This window comes from Polypterus senegalus, chromosome 4, assembly GCF_016835505.1.
Source record: "Polypterus senegalus isolate Bchr_013 chromosome 4, ASM1683550v1, whole genome shotgun sequence".
NCBI lineage: Eukaryota > Metazoa > Chordata > Cladistia > Polypteriformes > Polypteridae > Polypterus > Polypterus senegalus.
The window spans coordinates 219294704-219318091 of NC_053157.1; the positions used below are offsets into that span (position 1 = coordinate 219294704).

At 39.1% G+C, this 23388-nt stretch overlaps 2 gene segments (V, D, J or C); both read right to left on the reverse strand.

Moving 5' to 3' along the window:
- Positions 1-15323: 15323 nt before the first annotated feature.
- LOC120528841 lies at positions 15324-15848 on the reverse strand. The segment is given in 2 exon segments: positions 15324-15634; positions 15800-15848. Coding segments are annotated over 2 exon segments (360 nt in total).
- Positions 15849-20831: 4983 nt separating this feature from the next.
- Positions 20832-21351, reverse strand: LOC120528842. The segment is given in 2 exon segments: positions 20832-21142; positions 21303-21351. Coding segments are annotated over 2 exon segments (360 nt in total).
- Positions 21352-23388: the final 2037 nt, after the last annotated feature.

The following is a 23388-nucleotide window of genomic DNA, read 5'->3' on the forward strand; positions in this document are numbered from 1 at the left end:
GTGCCTCTCTATCACTCAACAGCAGACACTGGTAATGCCCTGCGTCTTCAGGCCGTATACTTTACTGATAGTCAGTTGATGATCTGCTTCTGCTGGAATGCTCAAGGCACCCCAAGGTCTCTATTTTTGGCATAATATAGCAAATGTTTGGGAGGTTAGCCTTTTTTCTTCTGAAACCTGTGCATAGCCTCGACACTATTAGTCAAAGTCACTGATATACTTGTCTTGTACTGAATAGTCACAGATTCTCCTGCTTGTACACAAAGAGTGGAAGGAGACTGGCTCAAAGTGATCTGACAGTCAGAAAAGTCTGAAAGGGAAACCAAACAACCTGGGATCATCATGAGCTCAAAAAAAGCTACTGGTTGGTTAGTTTAAAAGATATATATTCCTTTAAACCACACTCATCTGCATAATGAAGCAAATATTCTTCAAAAAACTATTAAAATACAACTTGTTGATGAGGCTATATCCTCACCTGAAATAGAGACGTGCAGGAGTGCTGCTGTCTGTCAGTTGCACCAGTGCTGTGGTCATGGTGAGTTTCTGAGCCATCATGAAGAATGGCAGTTTAATTCTGTGACTCTGCTCCTCTAGAAGTGGTTGGCATCACTGAGTAAAGTAAAGTGGTGTGTGTGTTCATTGTAGCAGTTTGAGGGCGCTCTCGTCCTCTTGAGCCCTCGGACATTATGTCAGACACCAGATAAAAGTCCAATAGTTGACTTTATTAATTAACAACAGTGCACAAAGCACCCTTCTCTCCACAATACTTATTAATAAACACAATACAATCAATTATCAATTCTCCACTCTCCCAGACGCGTTGCCACCCTTGCACCCAGCTCAGCTCACTCGTCTCTCTGTCCATGTGACTATGAACTCTTCCGGGTCAGATAAAAATCCTTTTTCTTCATCCCGGAAGCACATCATTCCTCTTGTTCATGTGACTCGGACGTACTTCCGGGGCGTAGGGTAAATCGTCGCTTCTCCTCCCTGCAGCATCCTCTGGCGGCCCCCATGGTATCCAGCAGGGTTGTGAATAAACACTCCAATGTCCATGATGCCCTGCTGGTATTCGGGGCACCTCCATGCTGCAGGGAGGGCTCCACCTGGTGGCGTGGGGGTATTGGCCGGGATGAACGGCCGGCCATACATCACATCATATAACGGTTCTCCTTCTCAAGAAGAAGGGATGTGTCATTAAAAACAGATGAAAGCAGATATTAATGAATTTTACTTGCCTCATGTCACATGGACATTAGAAATTTTACTCCACACTTGCCCGACTGAAAGAAAGCAGAAATTGATAAAAATATAATGAAAATGATGGTATCACGCATACAGCATTTACTACTCAATTACAGTTGATTTACTTTTTCCCTTATCAATACAATAACAGACTGAAACAAGGAGAGTGTGGCATCTGGATTGTAACTTGTTAAAAATCTTAAGATATTTTGACAAACTCAAAGCTAATTATAGAAAAAAAATGTCATCTCCGGACATCTAATAATAAAGTGACATTGAATGAGGCCTTTGATAAGTAGCTCTCCTTAAAACAAAAATGATTACAGTGCATAGAAAGTCTCCCTAGTTTAATGAATGCACTCAGGGTTTGAAATTACCACAAAAAAACTTGAGATTAGGTGAAAGGCAACAAACTGCAGATCCTCCAAACTGCATGGACAGACAGATTGAAAAAGTGTAGTGTGACAATTATTTTAGTTTAATAAAACAGTAATAATCCTTGTGTACTGTGTAGAACAATGGCTAATCCAACAAATTGCAAATCTGAACTGCAGTGCCAAATACCTGCAGGTATTAGCAGTTAAGATTTTATGAACTCCTTTAATGAAAGATCACAGATTTTTGCATCATCTCACAAATTAAATATAAACGTTTCAAACTTTGTTTCTCCTTACACACACACGTGGTTTTCAGCTTGTTACTGAAAAAAATCAGAAGTAGACCCACATATGCTTAACAATTATAGTCTTATTTCAAATTCTCCTTTTCTTTCTAAAATATATGAAAAAGTAATCAACATCCAACTTCAGACTCACCTTACACATCACAATTTATTTGAGAAATTCCTGTCTTGCTTCCGTACTGGTTACAGTACAGAAACAGCATTAACCCGTGTTCCAGTATCCTCTAATGAAGGAAAGCTTTTAGAATAAAGTGCAGTGTTTGATGCCATTGACCACTCATTCAGTTACATTGGCAAAAAAATTACATTGGGGTGTCCTTTCATGGTTTTGTTTTTGCTTATGATGATGTAAATGTGCTGACAGTACTCCATCATTATACTCAGAAGTCAAATATGGTGTCTCGCAGGGCTCAAAACTGGAGCCTTTACAATTTTTACTTTACTTGCTTCCATTTAAAACTATCTTTAGAAAATATCACATTAATTTTCACTCATATGCGAACAGCTACCTGCTATACATATCTTCTATTTCCAATGATGTTTCTCTGATGTTATCTTTAAATACTTTACCAGTGAGTTAAAGGAGTTCATGGAAGAAAACTAATTGTCTCTGAATACAGAAAAAGATAAATGCTAATTATTAATAGGAATGTTGCAGTCCGCAATGATATTCCATTACTTTCTCACTGAGATTGACTAACCAGTAGTTTTATTGAATCAGCACACAGCTTAGGCATTGTCATTGACACTAATGCATGCTAAATATACGCATTGCTACTGCAATTTGTTAATCACAGGCGCTTCAAATTAATTTGAAATACTGCTACAAGAATCATTACAAAACCTAGAAAGTAGGACCACATACTGTAACTCCAGGGGCCTCATGTATAAACAGTGAGTACGCACGAAAATGTTGCGTAAGTCTGTTTCCACGCTCAAATCGCAATGTATAAAACCTAAACTTGGCGTAAAGCCACACACATTTTCATGGTAGCTCAAACCTGGCGTACACAAGTTCTCTGCTCAGTTTTGCAAACTGGTGGCACCCAGCATCAAAGCAGTGGTTTTGTTCCAGTGTGGTTTCCCTTTCTTTTAGATCTACATCCTTGACGTGGCTTTATCATATACCCTAAAATTAACCGCATATTGTTTATTAGTTTAAGGCATCTGATTGTAATTAACCAGTAACAATATAATGGCCAACAGAATGGCCAAACTCTTCCAAATACCATAGCTGCTGTAGCGTTGTTACTCTCACTGCACCTGATTCTTCTTTCAGCTGCTCCCGTTAGGGGTTGCCACATCGGATCATCTTTTTCCATATTACTCTCACTGCACCACTTGGAGCAGCTGATCGGAAAGAGAATTACCGGTATACAGAATCAAGCACACGCTGCCTCAGCCATTCGCTTTTTGAACTGCTCTCATATGGCAAATGTCTTTTCTGTACGGACCTCGTGGTTCACAAACAGTTTCATCCCAAGAACTATAAACACACTCAATCAATACATCAAGTGCTCCTTATAGAACTGTTTGTACTTACAAGTACAATTACCTCACTGTAAACTTGCGATACAGTTATAATATTGCACAACCTGCGCCACTTTATAAATTGCGTATTTACATATGATGACAATATCATTTTTAAGATGAAATGTAGCAAAATATGTTTATTATATTATACAGATAAAATGTTAAGATCATTTAAATAATCTGTATTGTTAATAATTAAACATGTGAGGAAACGGTGGCACAGCACTAGCGATGATCTGACACCCCAATTGTTCCTGCCTCACGCTGTATTCTTGCTTTGGCTAGCGCGACACTGCGGAAAGACAGATGGATAGAATAACTAAACATGTACCATGGAGATATTTCAATGTTCCTTCAAAGTTTTGAAGAATCGGTGTTCTAAGCTTACAGATGGCTGTACATCTATTACAGAGCTGAGTGTGTGGTGATTGGTTACTTGGAGAAAGAAAAGGAAGGACAGGAATAGGAAGTTAGTGCGTTTGAAAAAGACAGTACTGCTGCAATAAATTATTTCATCGAAAGTCGCGCATGGTGCAGCAAGCATCTTGCGTGAGGCAGGAACAATCTCTGGACAGGGTGCCAGCTCGTCACTATTACTGCACCACAGTGTTCCCATGTTTAATAACATGCTCCTATCATCATGAAAATGATATCAAGTATACATCTCAGTATTTTAATTATTCAGAGAGCTGTAATATTATGAATGCAATGGAGTCTGTGTCTTGTCGGAGGAAGAGAAAACCTGTTTAAAATGCAGGTAGTGCACATAGAGGACATAGAAGATCAAATACAAAACAAAGCATTTAACGTGCTACTTTAGTTATAGGATTTGAGAAACTAGTAAATTAAACAATTTTAAGATGAAGTTTATGATGTTCTACTTTAATGACAAAATAAACTATGTGATTAAAGTGGAAATTTTGAGATTAAAGTTGACATTTTGTGCTTTTTTCCCACTGTGTGCCTATTTTTTTTTCTCTGTACCCTAATAAGCTTTCATATGACACTCAGACAGTGGGCTACAACTCGCCTTTTCACAGCAACTTTGATATCTGACTGTTTCTTTTTTATTTCGGGCACTTTGCGACTTTGTGAATTTCCACGGAAGAACGTGGAAGTTGGCGTACGCACAGATTTATGCATCTGGGTTTTTTTTGTGTGTAAGCACATTTCTCCTTTTGTTCATACACCATGTTTTAGTGTGAATTCTACGGACGGCGTTATACATGAGGCCCCAGGTCTTAAGTTGTTACATTGACTTCCAGTTAAGCTTAGAGCTGATTTCAAAATGCTCCTTCTTATATATAAAAGCCTTGAATGACCAAGGCTTACCTATTTGAACTTATCATTATTTACAAACCAGAGGTTGATTAAAATCAAAAGTTGCCATTCAATGAATTATTCCAGTGATTATCAAAAAACAGTGGGAGGTCAAGCTTTTAGTTACAGGGCCATGAAGCTGTGGAATGATCAGCTTGCTTATATAAGAGATGGTCATTTGGTTTCATCTTTTAAATTCAGGATGAAGACTCATACCTTCAGTCAGGCATACCCTGATTAGAGTTGCTGATTAGTGTCTTTCTTTCTTTGTTATTTGTATGACAATATCCATCCATCCATTATCCAACCCGCTAAGTAATACAATAATCATAAATCTTTACTAACCCTCCTCAATTCTGTTTTTCTTTTTGATAATCTGTTGTGGCCACTGTTCTACTGCCAAGCTGTTTTCCTGCTCTTAGGAAGACATTTGGGACAGTGGGAATCTTGATCACAATGGATCAAAACATTATGTTATCAGATTAGATAGTCCAGCACACTCTCTATATAAATGACCAGGAGGTGGTGGGTAGACAGATGGCTGAGGTCTCCAGGACTCTGAATGTCTCTTACTTTGTTTGTTATACCTGAATGTGGGCCGCCTCAGAGGTCTGGGGTCTATTTGCTCCAGAGATGCTGATGACTAGAGTTTTTGTTTTCCTCTCCTCTTTTTTCAACTGACTATAGTTCAATAATTAGGTTGTTGGGCAAAAATGGTTAGAGTCCATTTATATCAGTCAGTTTTGAGCAATTTTGTTTTCTTGTCTATTCAAACAAATGTGTGTCTTTATACATATTCATTATGAAATGACTAATTTGTAAGGTTTGTAATTGCATTTACCTGTGAACTTGTAACAGTGCTCTGAGCCTACACTCAGTGAAGATTGCAATAGAATTGAATTGAATATTTACTACAGTATAAATAAAAACATAAGGTATTTTATGAAAGAGCACAGAACATGCATCATAACAGATTGGTTTAGTGACATAACAGCAAAAATTGCACCATAAAAAGTACCAATACAAAAGGTGAGAATTATTCAGTGGGCCTTAATAAACTATGCACAAATTCTAAGTCAGCTCTCCATAGCTGTTCAGGTTTGACTAAAAGTTCTGCTGCTAACGATTGTTTCAATCAGCTACATAATATCTTCATCTTTTTTCAATGGTTCAGAACTTTGCCTAGTCTTCATTACAAAATAACTGAAGTGCTTACACATTCTCTACTCTCCATCTTGGATAACTTCCCACTGCTCCAAAATTCTGATGCATGATTTGAGTCATGCAAACCAAAAGTCATCAACAACATTTATTTACATAGCACATTTTCATACAAATTGCATAGCTCAAAGTACTTTTCAAGATGAAGAAGGAAAAGTTTATAAAATACAAAAAAAAGATTAGGTAATACTAAATAACATGAAATAAAATAAGGTCTGATAGCCAAGAGGACAGAAAAAACAAAAAAAAAAAAATAAATAAATAAATAGCTCCAGATGAACTGGGGAAAAAAAACAAAACAAAATCTGCAGGGGTTCCAAGGTCACGGGACCACTCAGCCCCCACTGGGTATTCTACCTAACATAAACAATCTAAATCAATCTTCATGGTTTTCAGGCTTCACATGAATTTGATGATGATGGTCATGTGGACCTCTGGCCTTCAGTCCGTCAACGTTGGGACATCACGATGCTTTGATCAGGTGGTGGTGGTGCAGATCTTCACCAGAGAAAAACTGGAAAAAGAACAGAATGTGAAGAGAAAAGTAGAGATTAGTATGGATTGCGGAGCCATGAAGAAGATGATAATGCAATGCATATGCAGTTTATCAGGGGTACACAAAAATGTAGCTGTGAGAAAGTCATGAATATGAAGACATAAATCGATTCCCTTAAACTTTATTCAGAAAGAGAATAATTCTGCACTGCTGGTCACTTTGTCAATCTCAGTAGTGAAAGCCACTTATAGAGCATGTATTTTTTGTAATATTCAGATCATTATCATTTCTTGGACACATTCACTCAGATAAATAAAATGGGTCTCAAAATAGATTGAAGCCATTAAAGTGGCTCAAAGAACCAATTAGTCATATGACCTACATGGACACCCCACTATTCCAAACTCATTCAAAAAGTCCATGCTGTGCAATATACAGACATGGACAAATTTGTTTATACTTCTCCACAAAAACAGAAGGACTCACTTAACAAAAATCAGATTTTGCTTTAGAGTTTGGATGTAACAGAATATTTCAAATAATAACACAAATGAAAATGGCATGAACACAAATGATTGAACCTTTAATCCTAATATTTTGTTGCACAACCTTTAGAGGCAATCATTACACACAAGCAATTCCTGGAGCTCTCAGTGAGACTTCTGCACCTGTCCACAAGTAGTTTGGCCCACTTGTCCTAAGCAAACTGCTCCAGCTATGTCAGATGTGAAGGGGGCCTTCACTAGACTGCACATTTCAGTTCTTTTCATAGATGTTCAATACGATTCAAATCAGTTCTTATAGAAGGCCACTTCACAATAGTCCAATGTCATTGCCTGATTAGTCATTCTTGGGTGCTTTTAGCTGTGTGTTTTGGGTCCTTCTCCTGTTTGAGTGAAGGATCCATGATCAGTGACTGAGGCAGACCTTTCTGACACTGGGCAGTACTTTTTGCTCCAGAATGTCCTGATAGTCTTGAGATTTCATTGATCCCTGCACAATCTCAAAGCACCCCATGCCAGATGCAGCAAAGCAGCCCCAAAACTTAACCGAGCCTCCTCTGTGTTTCACAGTAGGTTCTTTTCCTTGTAAACTAAATTTTTTCATCAGTGGACATAGAGATGGTGTGACTTACCAAAAAGCTTCAGTTTTGTCTTATCTATCCAAAGGACTTTCTCCCAGAGCATTTTGACTTGTTCATATGCATTTTAGCAAATTCCAGTCTGGTTTTTTTTATGTTTTTTTTTTTTATCAACTGTGGAGTCCTTCTGGGTCTTTTTGATGGTGGGATCAGGCACTGATGGACCTTGACCTTGGAGTTCAGTTTGTATCTCTTTGGATTTTGTCCTTGGTTTTTGGCCTACTTTTCTCACTGTCTTTCTGCTCATTCTGGGGCCAATTTTCCTCTGCGACTGTGTCCAGGGAGGTTGACTACAGTCTCATAGACCTTAAACATCTCAATAATATTTGCATGTCTTGTCATAGGAACATCGAGCTGCTTGGAGATAGTCTTCTAGCCTTTGCCTTTATCATGCTTGTCTATAATTTTTTTTCTGATCTCCACAGAAAACTCTCTCTTTTGCTTTCTGTTGTCAATGTTCAGTGTGGGACACATGATTGTACCAAACAAGACAGTGACTATTTTTCTGCATTTAAATCAGCTGAGTGACTGATTGTACGTTTAGAGACATGGGTGATGCTACTTAAAGAAAACAGCTAGTATGAAGAATCACTCTAATCCGGTTATTGCTGATCTTTTCTAGGGGTACCAACAAATTTGTCCAGGCCATTTTAGAATATCTTTGTATAATAAACAATACTTTATCTCTCCTCAATGTTGCTCTGCTTAACTTAATGACACATCGATAGCATGCAAGTACACACGGGACAATTGCTTTTCATTTAATCATTTTCAGAAGGCACTTTTTCAATGAACTGTAAGGGTACCAAAAATTGTCAATGTCTGTAACATACTGTATTACAACAGAAAATTCTCAAACTTAGTCATTGGAGAAACTATGGGCAGAGTGGTCAGAGCAGCTGCACTGGAGCTTGTGAGGCTTAGGGGGCTAAGGTGACGGTTATTTTTTAACAAGGTTGTTTTTTCACAATGTTTTGTTTTTAACATGCTTTCCTACTTGGCTTTGGAAACAGAATGTTAATGATTTTATCCAACCTTCCATATATCCATCCATCCATTCATCAATCTGTCCATTTTCTTCACTTGCTTATCCAGTGCAGGTTCACAGGACAGCTGGAGGCTGTCCCAGCAAATGTAGGAGGCAAAGCAGTGACAATACCTGGACAAAGTGCCAGTCCTTTGCAGGGAGAACTTACGCACATACTAGGGAAAATTTAACAATGTCTATTAACCTAACCTAAGCCACATGTGAATTAATTATGGCTACTGGCCTTTTCTTTCATTTATTTCCTTGGTGTGGCTCATTGATATTGGCCATTTTGTATTTTTAATTACATGAAGGGGCTCTGATTTTTTTTTTTTGTTTGTTTGGAATAAACCATAGAAGCAATTTAATTCAGGTCAGAATCTTTGTGATCTGCAGCCTAGCTTGCAGCACTAGACATAAATAAGGCAGATATTCCTGAGCAGGATACTTGTCCATCATTGTGCACATTAAAATGCAATGGATTTCACCTATCCTGCACATCTTTGGGTATGCGAGTGGAAACGTCTGCCACACACAGAAGAACATGCAAATAAATAACAGGACTCAGGCGCTGCATGCTGGACCAAGGAAGCAGCAGAGTTAACCAGTGTATCATAGTGGCCTCCTACACCACATGACACCAGAGCCACTTTTTCTAATGTGTTGAAACAGTCCCTAACAATAATTCCATTTCTTAAAAACTCCACACTGGACACATCTCAAGTAGGCAATTACAGAGCAGCCTTCTCCTCTCCGTTCTTGCTAAAACACTTGAACTTGTTGTCTGTAACTAAATCTCTTCTTTCATTCTACAGAACAGATTGCTTGATCCTAATCTGTCAGGCTTCACATGATCTCTTCCATCAAGATGGCTCTGCTGAATGTTGGCACATTACAGCTGGCTAGAGCTAGCACCATGCCATTAGTTCTCTTCCTCCTTATCTTGTCTTGTCTTGTCTTATCTTATCTGCCTTTGGCACAATTAGCCATCAGATCTTCTGTGCCACCATCTCTGTCCTAGGCATCACTGAGAGTGCTTTCAGATGGCTTGAATCCTTCCTCACAGTGAGCTAGTACCATGTGACCTAGAGAGGAGAGATGTCAAGGGTGGACCAGGCAAGCACACGTTTGTCTCAAGGATCAGTACTGGGTCCTTTTCTCTTCACAATCTCAATAGGGCCTATCTTCCAGGCCCATGGATTTGTATATATGAGTGCTATGCTGATGATGCACAGCTGAACCTGTTATTCATTCCAGAGAACAACACAGTCCCATTTAAAATTATGTCTCACTGATATTTTATCCAGAATGAAGGAACATCATCTCCAGCTTAGCCCGGCAAAGATGGAATTTTTTGTTCTCACAGTGAGTCCATCTCTGGTTTAGCTCAGTTACACCATTAACAGCAGCCAAGTTAGCATGCAACCTTGGGCTGGTGATTTATAACCCATTATATTTTATTGACCTCAATGCCACCATTTTTTGTTTATGCAGATTCACTATATATAAAAAAAACACAAAATCAGGCTATATCCGACAGAGTATGCAGCCCAATTTCTGGTACAGGCATTGGTTTTGTCATAGCTTGTCTACTGAAACACTCTACTGGCAGGTGTACCTACATATGCTACCAAGCCACTGTAGATGATTCAAAATTCTGTGGAACTTCTTTTATACAACCAGCTAAGACAGGTATATATCACTTGTCTTTTGAGGCTGCAACACTGACTACCTATACCAGCAGTACAGTGTTGTATCGTGTTAGCCATAGATTATACAGGAGAAAGTAGGGTGAAATGACGCCTTTTATTGGCTAACTAAATAGATTACAAATGCAAGCGTTCTAGGCAGCTAAGGCCCCTTCATCATAGGTTACACCTTGCCTGATGATGGGGCCTTAGCTGCATTGAAAGCTTGCACTTGTAATCTGTTTAGTTAGCCAATAAAAGGCGTCATTTCACCCTACTTTCTCCTGTACCTGTACCAGAACACATGAAAGTGAAATCCTTGATGTTGGACTAAGGAGGTCGTCAATGTATGTGGAGGCACTCATGAGGTCCTATCTTCCTTCTTGACCACTGCTAATGAATGGGATCTGTTGATTTCACCAAAGCATTGAATCAAATTGTAATCCAGACTCTTTTCATGTGTAGCTTCTAGCTGCTGGAACGAGCTGCCCAAACAGCTGACTCCCTCACTGTGTTTAAGAAGCATCTGAAGACTCCGGTGTTCTGTGAATATACTTGTATGTCTAATTTATTTTAGGTTTCATAATAGGTTCTTGTAACTAAGGAATGATGAACTAGTCTTGCATCATTCTGTTTGGCTTAAAGCTCTGGACTTGTGATGATCAATTTTGTAACCTTGCCCCGAAACACTTCTCTTAAAACAATCCCCCAGTTTGATGCTTATTGGATTATGTTGGTTTGATATTGATTGATGCCACACAGGCAAAATGGTTACCCATCCAAAGCTGTGCCAAGAGAAGGAAAGAATGTAATCTGGTATGAGTAACTAGTTTAAGATATGTATAACTATCAGAGGGCATTGTTAGCCCTGTTCTCATGGAGGAACTCATTAGGTTAATGAGGCCTGGTAGAATGAATGCTCAAATGAAACACAGTCGAGTACCAGGAATGAAATGTTCACTGGAGCCACTAGAGAATAATGTGATATGATAGCTTACAGAAAACTGGAGGCACTCTGCTACGTCGTAGGTGACTTCAACTAGGACACCAAAGTAGGCCTCATGCTAGTTGAGAAGAAAAGGCTTTGGTGAGTCAAAAACTTAATGTAAGGGAGTAACTGCTGACTGAGTGTGGAAGACAAGATGGATTTTGACTGTTTTTTATTAATAACTTGTAGACTGTTGTAAGAAAGAGTTTAATTACCAAAGCCCCCTGTTTTTTGTTGACAGTGGACACAGTGTTGCTGGCTTTAGAGTGCATGTTGATGGTGTCTCCTTGCAAAAATGTCTCTGTCTGGGTTTTTTGTGTCAAAATAATATCTCCTAAAATATCTGAAAAGAGATATTGCTAGGACTGTATGTCCCTGAATTTGCCATAATAAACCAGCATTTGTTTCAACTTCATTAAAGTAAATATTTTGTGTGTTTTCAGTTTGGACACTTTCCACTTCTTGAATATATGCCAAAATGAAATCTCCTTTTAAAAATTTTGTCATCAATTTAATTTAAAAAGTTTTATGTCTCTATATCCCGAGTGAAGAAAACAAGGGTGCAGAGGAACTGCAGGAGGGGAGCCATCGTTGCTTCAGGTCCCATCTTTGTGTCTTAGCCATTGTGTTATAATTACTGGCAGGGGGTTAAAGGGACTCAATTCATGCAAATCACCTGCCTTGGTTAACTGGACAACAAGGAAGGTGAATCCAATAAACTAAACTAGCATAATTCATGTTGAGTTTTTACTGTTCACATTTTATATTTTGTTTCTTTAAATATTGTACTTGTGGCAGATTTTCCTGGGCAGATATAATCCATCCATCCATTATCCAACCCGCTATATCCTAACTACAGGGTCACGGGGGTCTGCTAGAGCCAATCCCAGCCAACATATGGCGCAAGGCAGGAAACAAACCACAGGAAGGATGCCAGCTCAGCAGATATAATTTCCTGATAATTGTGCTTTGTTCAGTGAAGTGGCAATACAGTATTTATACTAACACATTATTAAGTGGCTAATTCAATATTTTCCAAGCAGCATTTTGCAAGTGATGGTGCAGATATGAAGATTTTAAGATCTTTTCATAAGCCCTGAAGTGAATACTATTTAATATACTCCTACAGTCTGCTACACAACTACGGGCATTTTGATCTGTGTGGTCAAAAACGTGGGATGACTATATAATATTTAATATGGTGCATTCACGTATGTTTCACAAAGGTAAAAAAATGTTACTCTGGCCTTTTAAAAGAATTAATGAGCAGGCCAAATGCCCAAATGACCACACAGATGATTTAAATCAAACCACAACAGGACTGGCAACAGATAACGTAAACTTAGTCTTGCTCTCCTTCCAATGTTCAGTGCAACAACATTAGGCCCCTGTCCACAATACTACATTGTCATTTCATAACTCATAACATTTGACTCCATCTTCAAATTTTGTCCACACAACCTCTGAAAATAAAGACTTTTAATGGCACTCTCTAAAGCTGTATACTACTGAAAACACAGCCTCAGCTTTGTAATGTGGACTGGTGAAAACACAGACTCTAATCGCAAGCTGAATTGTTCATGTTTATTATGTGGCCCCTTCCTGATTGGATTCTGCATATTACCATATTTCATTTGTTCACTGATTGGTCACCGTTTATGGAATAAAACCATATTCAAACACAGTGAACATAGAAGAGCTGCTTTATATGATGCATATTTTGCTGTTTATCTGTATGCATATAAATTGTGTGTTCTACAGTTTGACAGCTGCATACATGTGCAAAAGGTAAATAGTTTATCGGTTGGCACAGTTTTGCAATAAATCCCATAGCTGGTGGTTTTACCAACTCTTCCCGGATTTCTTCACCAATGCATGCATGCCCATTATAGATGAATGTCTATGTCACATGTGTTTTCAGATGTTTTAGTGTGGACAGAGATACTTTGTAAATGATGTGAAAATGCAAGCATAGTTGGAGATCAATTTGCTTAAAAATGCCATTTTTCCTTGTGGGTATAGGCTTAGACCTGAGGATCACCCTCTGTGTCAAGTGCATTCGCTTAGGGGACAGCTGAAGGGCTCTAGTGACTGCAATTATACTGCCACTCTAGGCATTGGCGCTATGTTTTAAAGCCTTTTCTCTTCCTCTCTCTTCAGTGCACATGACTGATGACTATAACACCTCTGACATCACTTCCTGCTGGAAGGATTCAAACCCAGAAGGTCTGCCATCTTTGTTAGTTCAGTGTTGAAATCACATCTGAAAAGATGTTTCTGCAACTTATTGCATGTTTTTGTTTGTGAACAAACCATCAATTATAGAGGGTCGCCAGGCTGTATGTATACATATCCTGTAGGTATGCTGGTGACTCTTTATTGTTGTCTTGTCCCTCTCACCTCTAGTACTGTAATACATGCACATAATTACATGTATGGTTCTTTAATGTAAGTGACTGTAAAGTATTACATGTAAGAAGTAAAAATTCTAAATTTGAATACACAATGTGAGGTCTGAAACATGAAAGGACCTAGGAGTCATAGCGGACTCATCACTATCCACATCCAGACAATTTACAGATTAGATCAAGAAAGCTAATAAGACGTTAGATTATGTATCACGATATGTGGAGGACAAGTCAAAGGAGGTTATGTTTAAGCTTTATAAAGCACTAGTGAGGCTTCATCTGGAGTACTGTGTGCAGTTTTAGTCTTGTTATTACAGGAAAGACAGAGAAAGTCCAGAGAAGAGTGACAAGGTTGATTCCAGGATTAAGAGATATGAACAATGAGGTGAAACTAAAAGAAGTGAACCTTTACAGTTTAAGCAAATGGAGATGAGGTGGTGACATATTTATGAAAGGAATTAATGCAGTGGGTCCTAGTTGTTACTTTAAAAAGATCTCTGCATCAAGAACACAGGAAAAATTGTTAAGGGTAGATTTTGAATGAATGTTGCAAACGTTGTCTTTACGCGAAGTACCACAGATGCATGAAATAAGTTAGCAAGTAATATGGTGGAGAGTAGGACATCAGGTTAGTCAGGGACCCCTTATTATCGTAGGTACTGTAAGCTCAGATATTATTGTTATGTTATTATTGCATATTTTTATAACTTTTTCCATGTTACTCACTTTTATGACTAATTCCACACCCATTCTGCTTTAACCTCCTTGGGGTCACTCAGGTTTGTGGTCAATTCAACTACCTCATACAGTATAGGCTACAAGCTCACAATGTAAACAAGGAGATGGCATTTTTGGTTTTCTAAAATCTTCTTATTCTGACAGAGGCATTGACTACATTAGTGTTATCTCAAAATCTGCAAAACTCAGTTTCCATTATTTCCATTATCTATTCATTTTTCAACATTGGCTTTAAAACCAGTCATGCCTCTAAAATATATCAGTGTTATTTGTAAGAATTATGATTTCTTTATTTTCTCAAAAGAACCTTTAGGAACCATGAAAAACCACCATAAAAGTAAAATAATGACAAAATGGCTAAGATTTACATAATGAACATTTTATAACATCAGTGTTTACTTCACTGCAGTGGGCTGGCGCTCTGCCCAGGGTTTGTTTCCTGCCTTGTGCCCTGTGTTGGCTGGGATTGGCTCCAGCAGACCCTCGTGACCCTGTAGTTAGGATATAGTGGGTTGGATAATGGATGGATGGATGGATGGATGTTTACTTCAATTTGCCCTCACTATAAGACTTTCTAAGTATCCAGAAATCATATTTTATTTATTTGCTGTACAGACACTATCAACCTCTTAAGCCCCCTGTCATGATATTGTGGTTAAACATTTGAGGAAATTAGGGAACATTCAGTTAAATGTGTTTAAGCAACTGAGAAAAACTTTAAGGTGGAAAGCTATTGTTATGGTATGTCTCACTTTGTTGCTTTAGTGACTTCTCATTCAGCACCTGCAGCAGACCCCGCTACAGTCTTGTATTTTTGTCGAGGAGGTTTTTGTTCAGCTCTTTATCACTGTGAGAGGCCAGCTGTTACTCTGCTGACAGTAGTAATAGCCGGCGTCTTCAGGCTGAACTCCACTTATTTGTAAGGTGAAATCGGTCCCAGAATACTGGCCACTGAACCTCTCAGGAATCCCAGACTGACGGGTATTGGCATAATATATCAGCAGTTTGGGAGCCTGGCCAGCTATCTGGTGGTACCAGTGCAGGTTACTGCTAACGGAGCTGCTGGCCTTACATGAGAGGGAGACGGTCTGACCTGGCTGGGCAGATGCTGAAGTGGGCTGCGTCAGAGTCTGGCCCCTGCAATCTGAAGAACAAAAAGACAAAGAGAGATATTTACTGAAGAACACACTGTTTTTTTTTTTTCTTATTTTGTTTCATTTGTCTCTTCTGATAGAGCTCTGTGTAAACCTGTGAGGTTTTGTGGCATTGAGTTTGTGTTTTCTGTCTCTTAAAGCTCTGAAGGTCTTACCTGTGACAAAAGCTACTGCTGTCAAGATTAGAAGGGCAAGTGCAGACATTTTCTCTGTGCTTCAGTGATTCTAAAAGATCTTAAGGATGCCATTTAAAGAAAAACTGAATGGACATGCAAATTAGCTCTAGTATGTAAATGAGGAAGGCGGTGCAGATGAATACCTCATTAGCAGTCAACTTACAGGGCAAAGGAACAGTTCAGCTGAGGGGGCTCAGAGACCTGACCTGTAGACCAGTGGGGCAGAATAACAAAAATGTAGGTTTAGTATTTTTAAAAATATATATTATTACTTGTGCCTTTCAGCAGAAATGTAACAAATAAATTTACTTGTGCTGTGTATAATAATTAATTAGAAAAAAATTATTTTGTGACAAGCACAGTCATTGTCTGTGTGCTGTTTTAATTAATTTCAGGGTCAGCATACTCAGGTACCCAAACACAAGAAAATATCTTAGGTTTAATGGTGTCTGTTTTGACTTGGTATTTGTGTGTGTGTGTGTGTCCCATAATGTATGAGAATGTTTTTGCCAGGATGATTCTTGCCTTTGACCAGTTCGGCCAGGTTTGGTTCCAGCTCCATGTAACCAGGCCGTATTAAATGCTCAGATTGTTCGATACAAAAAGCTGCAGTGCTCCTCACTTCTTATCTCAAATGTGCTTCTTCACCCAAAGTTTCCTGCTTGAACACAAGCCATCTTTTAACACCTTCTTATGCATTTACAACAACAACATCAACATTTATTTATATAGCACATTTTCATACAAATAATGCAGGTCAAAGTGCTTTACATAATGAAGAAAGAGAAAAAAGACAAAATAAATAAAAATTAAAATAAGGGAACACTAATTAACATAGAAAACAAAGTCAGGTCTGATGGCCAGGGAGGACAGAAGAAAAAAAAACTCCAGACGGCTAGAGAAAAAAATAAAATCTGCAGGGATTCCAGGCCACGAGACCACCCGTCCAGCCCCCTCTAAGCATTCTACCTAACATAAATGACCACAATCAGTCCTCATGGTATTCAGGATTCTCATGGAAGAACTTGATGATGACGGTCATGTGGACTTCTGGCCTTTAATCCATCAATGCAGGGACATCACAGTGCTTTGATCAGGTGGTGGTGGCTTAGGTCGCCACCCCAGAAATCTGGAAAAAGAACATTTACGGCTTACCACCCATCAAATCATTTATCTTTTTTTTTTTTTTTTTTTTAGATTTTATTAATTTTATTGTAATCATTCCATACAAATAGATCCATTTTTACAAAAAATAGCATTGAAAACAAATTGTCCCCCAATATTTATTAAATTTGAATAATTTATCTTTATAGTGTTTGAGGATCTGGTTTGAGAAAGGGAGGCCTGAAGTATGGCAGCATGATATCAAAGGGGTCAGACTGCCACCAAGTAACCAAGTAACAGTCGTGGTTTCTCAGTCTGTAAGGGAAAACATCAAAAATAATAACATTAAGTAAACTTGTCCTAAAACTATTCCAAAGGACTGTGGAACATATAAGGTTTATTTTCTCTAGGGATTTTCTCAGCTGGGGACTTCTCCTTTTATTTTCTGCAGACTGGAATGAAATTTATGTTTTTATTCTAAAATAGTAAGAATACGTGCAGCTCACTTTTCAAAACGGACTCGTCCGAACCCATGAAGTTTAGATTACCAGTCAACAGCTGATACAGTTGCGTCACCAAAGCGCTCGTAGCAAATGCGTGTCAGACCCCCGTGACCCTGTAGTTAGGATATAGCGGGATGGATAATGGATGGATGGATGGATGTCGCACCCTAACGTGGGTTGTTTTTCTTCCTTTATATTTTTGAATAGAAGCGCACTTGTTCTGTTATATTTGTACCTTTTGTGAAAGTGTTTCTTTCATATTTGGACTTCAGGCTTCACACCTTATACACATGTCGTAAATGTAAGAAGGATGGCCCTTGGGTGTGTGTGGGAACTGTTAACATTTGAATCTGATGATTGTATATAGTGCGGAACTGACCTCCCTGTACTATTCTGTCCTCTGCATCTCCTGGAGTTCAAAAGAGATACCAACATGCAGCAACATGTGGACACTGGCCAAGATCGGAAAAAAAAACAAAAAACAAATGCAGTCATGTCATGACTACAACCACATGAAGGTATGCAAATGAATATAATGTTGCATTAGTGCAACAACGTTTTCTGAAATATACAATACAGGTCATAAAATGAATTATTCCAAATGTCATATATATCTAAGTCTCTCTTTTTTTGTCAGAGTGGCTTTGACATCATGGATCAGAAGGCGCATACTAACTCAGCTTGAGCAGGAACACTCAAGAATAAAACTGAATAAAAACAATTGACATCCACAGTAATTCTCAGTCACGCACAACACTCACACCCACGTCCACAGTTTTCCTAGTCTCATTCGCGCACAAGATCTGACACAGTTTTCAAATAAAGAGGGGGTATAACAAAATAAGTTTGTTTGTTATACCACGTCTTTATCTGAAAATGGCATCAGATCCGGGGAGTGTGTGGGAGCTTGAACGTGAGAGAATAAACCTGAAAAAAGAATCGATAAGTACTATAAATTTACAGACGCAAATCAAATGCATGTTTTTATTGTATGATATAAACAATAAGAGTAGCTCACTACTCAAAATGGTAAATTTCGGAAGCAGCTGATGTCGAAAATGCGACCTCTTGATTGAAATGCAGCAGTTCTTAGCATTGCACCACACAAGCTGTCATATCAACTGCCTACCGTAACCTGCTTTCATTTTTCTTCGGTTAAATTCTTGAATAAAAGTGATCTTGTTTTATTATACTTGTACCTTTTGTGAAAGTGTTTATTTCATATTTGTATTTCAGGTTTCACACATTATACATTTCATGTCTACATTTTGTCAATTATTAGTAATACATGAAAAACATTTCTGTGTTAACAACATTTTTACAGAGATTGTTGATGACACTGAACACACATGAAATGCATGTATTCTAAATGATGATATACTTTATTACCCAATAAAGCTCCAGCACTTCGATCAAAGATAAACACTGAGCAGTGAGAAACTTCTTTGCAAATTGAACTGCAGCGGTGGATGGGGTGATGGAATAACCGGCTGCTTCCTGCTTGTCTTAATCGCCACATTTACAGGACAAAAGATGCTGAGGGAGAGGTGCGAATGGATTTAAGGTGGGCTAAATTTTCGAGTTTTCTAATACGCTCTGGTAATTCTAGTGTTAAGCAAGTGGAGATGAGGTGGTGACATAATTATAAAAGGAATTAATACAGTGGATCCTAGTTGTTACTTTAAAAGAACTCTGCATCAAGAACATAGGAAAAATTGTTAAGGGTAGATTTTGAATGAATGTTGCAAATGTTGTCTTTACTCGATGAATCAGAGATGCTTGGAATAAATTAGCAAGTAATATGGTGGAGAGTAGGACATCAGGAAAATTGAAAAAATCTCAATTTGATGTTATTTTGGACAATCAAGCTGAATAAGATGGATGAGCTTATTGGGCTGAATAGCTTGTTCCAGTTATAATATTCTAGAGTGGTTCTATCTTAGGTATCAAGAGAAAGAGTAGCCAGTGTGGTTCATGACAGATGAATGCAACATAGGAAGAAGGAGTACTTATGTGGAGGATGATGAGGGCAAGTACATCAGTCACCCTACAGGTTAGTCAAGGACCCCTTATTGTCATAGGTACTGTAAGCTCAGATATTATTGTTATGTTATTATTGATATTTTTATTACTTTTTCCATGTTACCCACTTTTATGACTAATTCCACACCCATTCTGCTTTAACCTCCTTGGGGTCACTCAGGTTTGTGGTCGACTCAACTACCTCATACAGTATAGGCTACAAGCTCACAATGTAAATAAGGAGATGGCATTTTTAGTTTTCTGCAACCTTCTTATTCTAACAGAGGCATTGTTAGTGTTATCTCAAAATCTACCCAACTCAGTTTCCATTGTTTCCATTATCTTTTCACTTTTTTTTACAATGGCTTTAAAACCAATCTAACTTTATTAATGAAGGAGTGTTATTTGTAAGAATTATGATGATTTCATTTGTAAAAAGACCCTTTAGGAAGCATGAATAAACACTATAAAAGTAAAATAATGACAAAATGCCTAACATCTGAAAATGTAACATTTTATAACATCAGTGTTTACTTCAAAGAGCCCTAACTATGAGACTTGTTAAGTATGAAGATATCATATTTTATTTATTTGCTATACAGACTCTATGAACCTCTTAGGCACAATGTCATGATATTGTGGTTAAACTTTTGAGGAAATTAGGGGAAATTCAGTTAAATGTTTTTAAGCAACTGAGAAAACTTCTAAGGTGAAAAGCCATTGTTATTGTTGAGAAGGATGGCCGGCCATTTATCCCGGCCAATACCCCCAAGCCACCAGGTGGAGCCCTCCTTGCAGCGTGGAGGTCCCCAGAAGACCAGCAGGGCATCATGGACATTGGAGTTTTTATGCAAAGCCCTGCTGGATGCCATGGGGGCCACAGGAGGCAGCTGCAGGGAGGACCGAGGGCTTCTTCGTGCCCTGTGACCCGGAGGTTCATCACAGGAAGAGCGACGGACTTCCGGGTTGAAGAAAAGGACTATTTACCCTGACCCGGAAGGAATAAGGACTTGTGGACTATTGGGCAGAAACACTTCCGGGTCAGGAGATATAAAGGACTGTGGGAGCTCCCAGACGGCGAGCTGAGCTGGGTGGAAGGGTGGCGCGTCTGGGAGCTGGAGGATTGTATTATTGTGGTTTATTGTAATTTAATGAGTATTGTGGTGGAGAGTGTGCTTTGTGCACTGTGGCGACAAAATAAAGTCAACTTGAGGACTTTTACCTGGTGTCTGGAGTCGTGGACAGGGGTTCAAGGGAGCGAGAGCACCCCCTATCGTTCACATGGTATGTCTCACTTTGTTGCTCTTGCATCAGTGACTTGTCATTCAGCACCTGCAGCAGACCCCGCTACAGTCTTGTATTTTTGTCGAGGAGGTTTTTGTTCAGCTCTTTATCACTGTGAGAGGCCAGTTGTAACTCTGCTGACAGTAATAATAGCCGGCGTCTTCAGGCTGAACTCCACTTATTTGTAAGGTGAAATCGGTCCCAGAATACTGGCCACTAAACCTCTCAGGAATCCCAGAATGACGGTTTGTGGCAAAATATATCAACAGTTTGGGAGTCTGGCCAGATATCTGATGGTACCAGTGTAGGCTACTGCTAATGGAGCTACTGGCCTTACATGAGAGGGAGACGGTCTGACCTGGCTGGGCAGATACAGAAGTGGGCTGCGTCAGAGTCTGGCCGCTACAATCTGAAGAACAAAAAGACAAAGAGAGATATTTACTGAAGAACACACTGTTTTTTTATTATTTTCTTTCATTTTTCTCTTCTGATAGAGCTCTGTGTAAACCTGTGAGGTTTTGTGGTATTGAATTTGTGTTTTCTGTCTCTTAAAGCTCTGAAGGTCTTACCTGTGACAAAAGTTATTGCTGTCAAGATTAGAAGGGCAAGTGCAGACATTTTCTCTGTGCTTCAGTGTTCCTAAAAGATCTTAAGGATGCCATTTAAAGAAAAACTGAAGTGACATGCAAATTAGCTCTAGTATGTAAATCAGGAAGGTGGTGCAGATGAATACCTCATTAGCAGTCAACTTACAGGGCAAAGGAACAGTTCAGCTGAGGGGGCTCAGTGCCCTGTCCTGTAGACCAGTGACGCAGAATAACAAAATTGTATGTTGAATATTTTTAAAAATATATATTATTACCTGCCTTTCAGCAGAAATGTAACAAATAAATGTACTTGTGCTGTGTATAATAGGTGTATAATAATTTATTAGAAAATAATATTTTGTGACAAGCACAGTCATTGTCTGTCTGCTGTTTTAATTGATTTCAGGGTCAGCATACTCAGGTACCCTCTCACAAGTAAACATCTTAGGTTTATTGGTGACTATTGTGACTTGGTAGTCATGTGTGTGACTGTGTGTGTGCGCGTGTGCATGCGTGTGTGTGTGTGTGTGTGTGTGTGTGTGTGTGTGTGTCCCATAATGTATTACAATTTTGTGCCAGGATGATTCTTGCCTTTGACCAGTTCAGCCAGGGTTGGCTCCAGCTCCATGTAATCAGGCTGCATTAAATGCTCAGATTGTTCAATACAAAAAGCTGCAGTGCTCCTCACTTATTATCTCAAAAATGCTTCTTCACCCAAAGTTTCCTGCTTGAACACAAGCCATCTTTTCACACCTTCATATGCAGCTACATCTTACCATCCATCAAATAATATACCTTTAGAGTGTATGTGGATCTGTTTTGAGCATGGGAGGCCTGAAGCATGGCAGCGTGATATCAAAGGGGTAAGACTGCCACAAAGTAACCAGGTGTCGGAGATGGCTGGGGTGGCGACCCGGCCGGGATGCCTTGGAAGACTGGAGGAGGGCTTACACCTTCCCCAGACCATGTGGGGGCGACCGCCACTGGTTCCTTTGGGGGCCACAGGTACAGAGCTTAGAAGTTCAACCCTGTAGGGGCCCATGGTCACCGCCAGGAGGCACCCCCATGCCTTTGGAGCCCTGGACCTCGGCATTTCCACCACACCTGGAGGGGGAAGAAGACTGGGGACACGCGGAGTGCTTCCGGATATGCAGCCGGCACTTCCGCCACACTGGGGCGTGTCGGTGGGAGACTGCCGGGAAGCACCTGGAGCACATCCGGGCGTGAATAAAAGGGGCCGCCTCCCTTCATTGAATGGTGAGAGTCAGGAGTGTAGTGGACAAGGCCTCTGGAGGAGGCAGGAGGAGGCCTGAAGAAGGAAAAAGGCATTGTTGTTGGCCAGGACATTGGGGACTTTTGGGGTTTGTGTGCACTTTGAACTTGTAAATAGTTATGAATAAACGTGTGTTGGGTGACATTAACGTGTCCGCCTGTCTGTGTCTGGGCCGGCTACCACACAGGTAACAGTTGTGGTTTCTCAGTCTGTAAAGGAAAACATCAACAGTAATAACATGAAGTAAACTTGTACTAAAACTATTCCAGAGGACAATGGAACATATGAGCTTTATTATCTCTAGGAATGTTCTCGGCTGGGGACTTCTCATTTATTTTCTGCATTAAGAGAGAACCCTTTTGAAGGTTTCATTTATTTCCCCTTTAACTAACTAACTAACTAAATAAATAAATAACTTTCTTTCTTTCTTTCTCAATTAAAGATATGTGTATTGATTATATAATTTCATTTTTTCTCAAATTAATGAATCTACACATTGACTTTGAGTGACGAGAATAAATTGCCAGATCTGGTTTTGAAGATTAATTGTGAAATAAAGAAAATGGTGCATCTCTTCAATCATTCATTGCATCTAATGCTTTACATTCAGGCAGTAAATGTCTGCCTTACAACATATTCAGTAAAAAGAAATATAACTAGTTGTTTCTGAGTGTACAAAAAGTATTCAGGAAGGTGAAATTATTTTCAGCATTTCAAAACTAGCACCATATGTTAGACAAAATACTCCGTGAATGAAGAATAGTTGTGAGTCACCATTGGTAATGGACTCCAAGA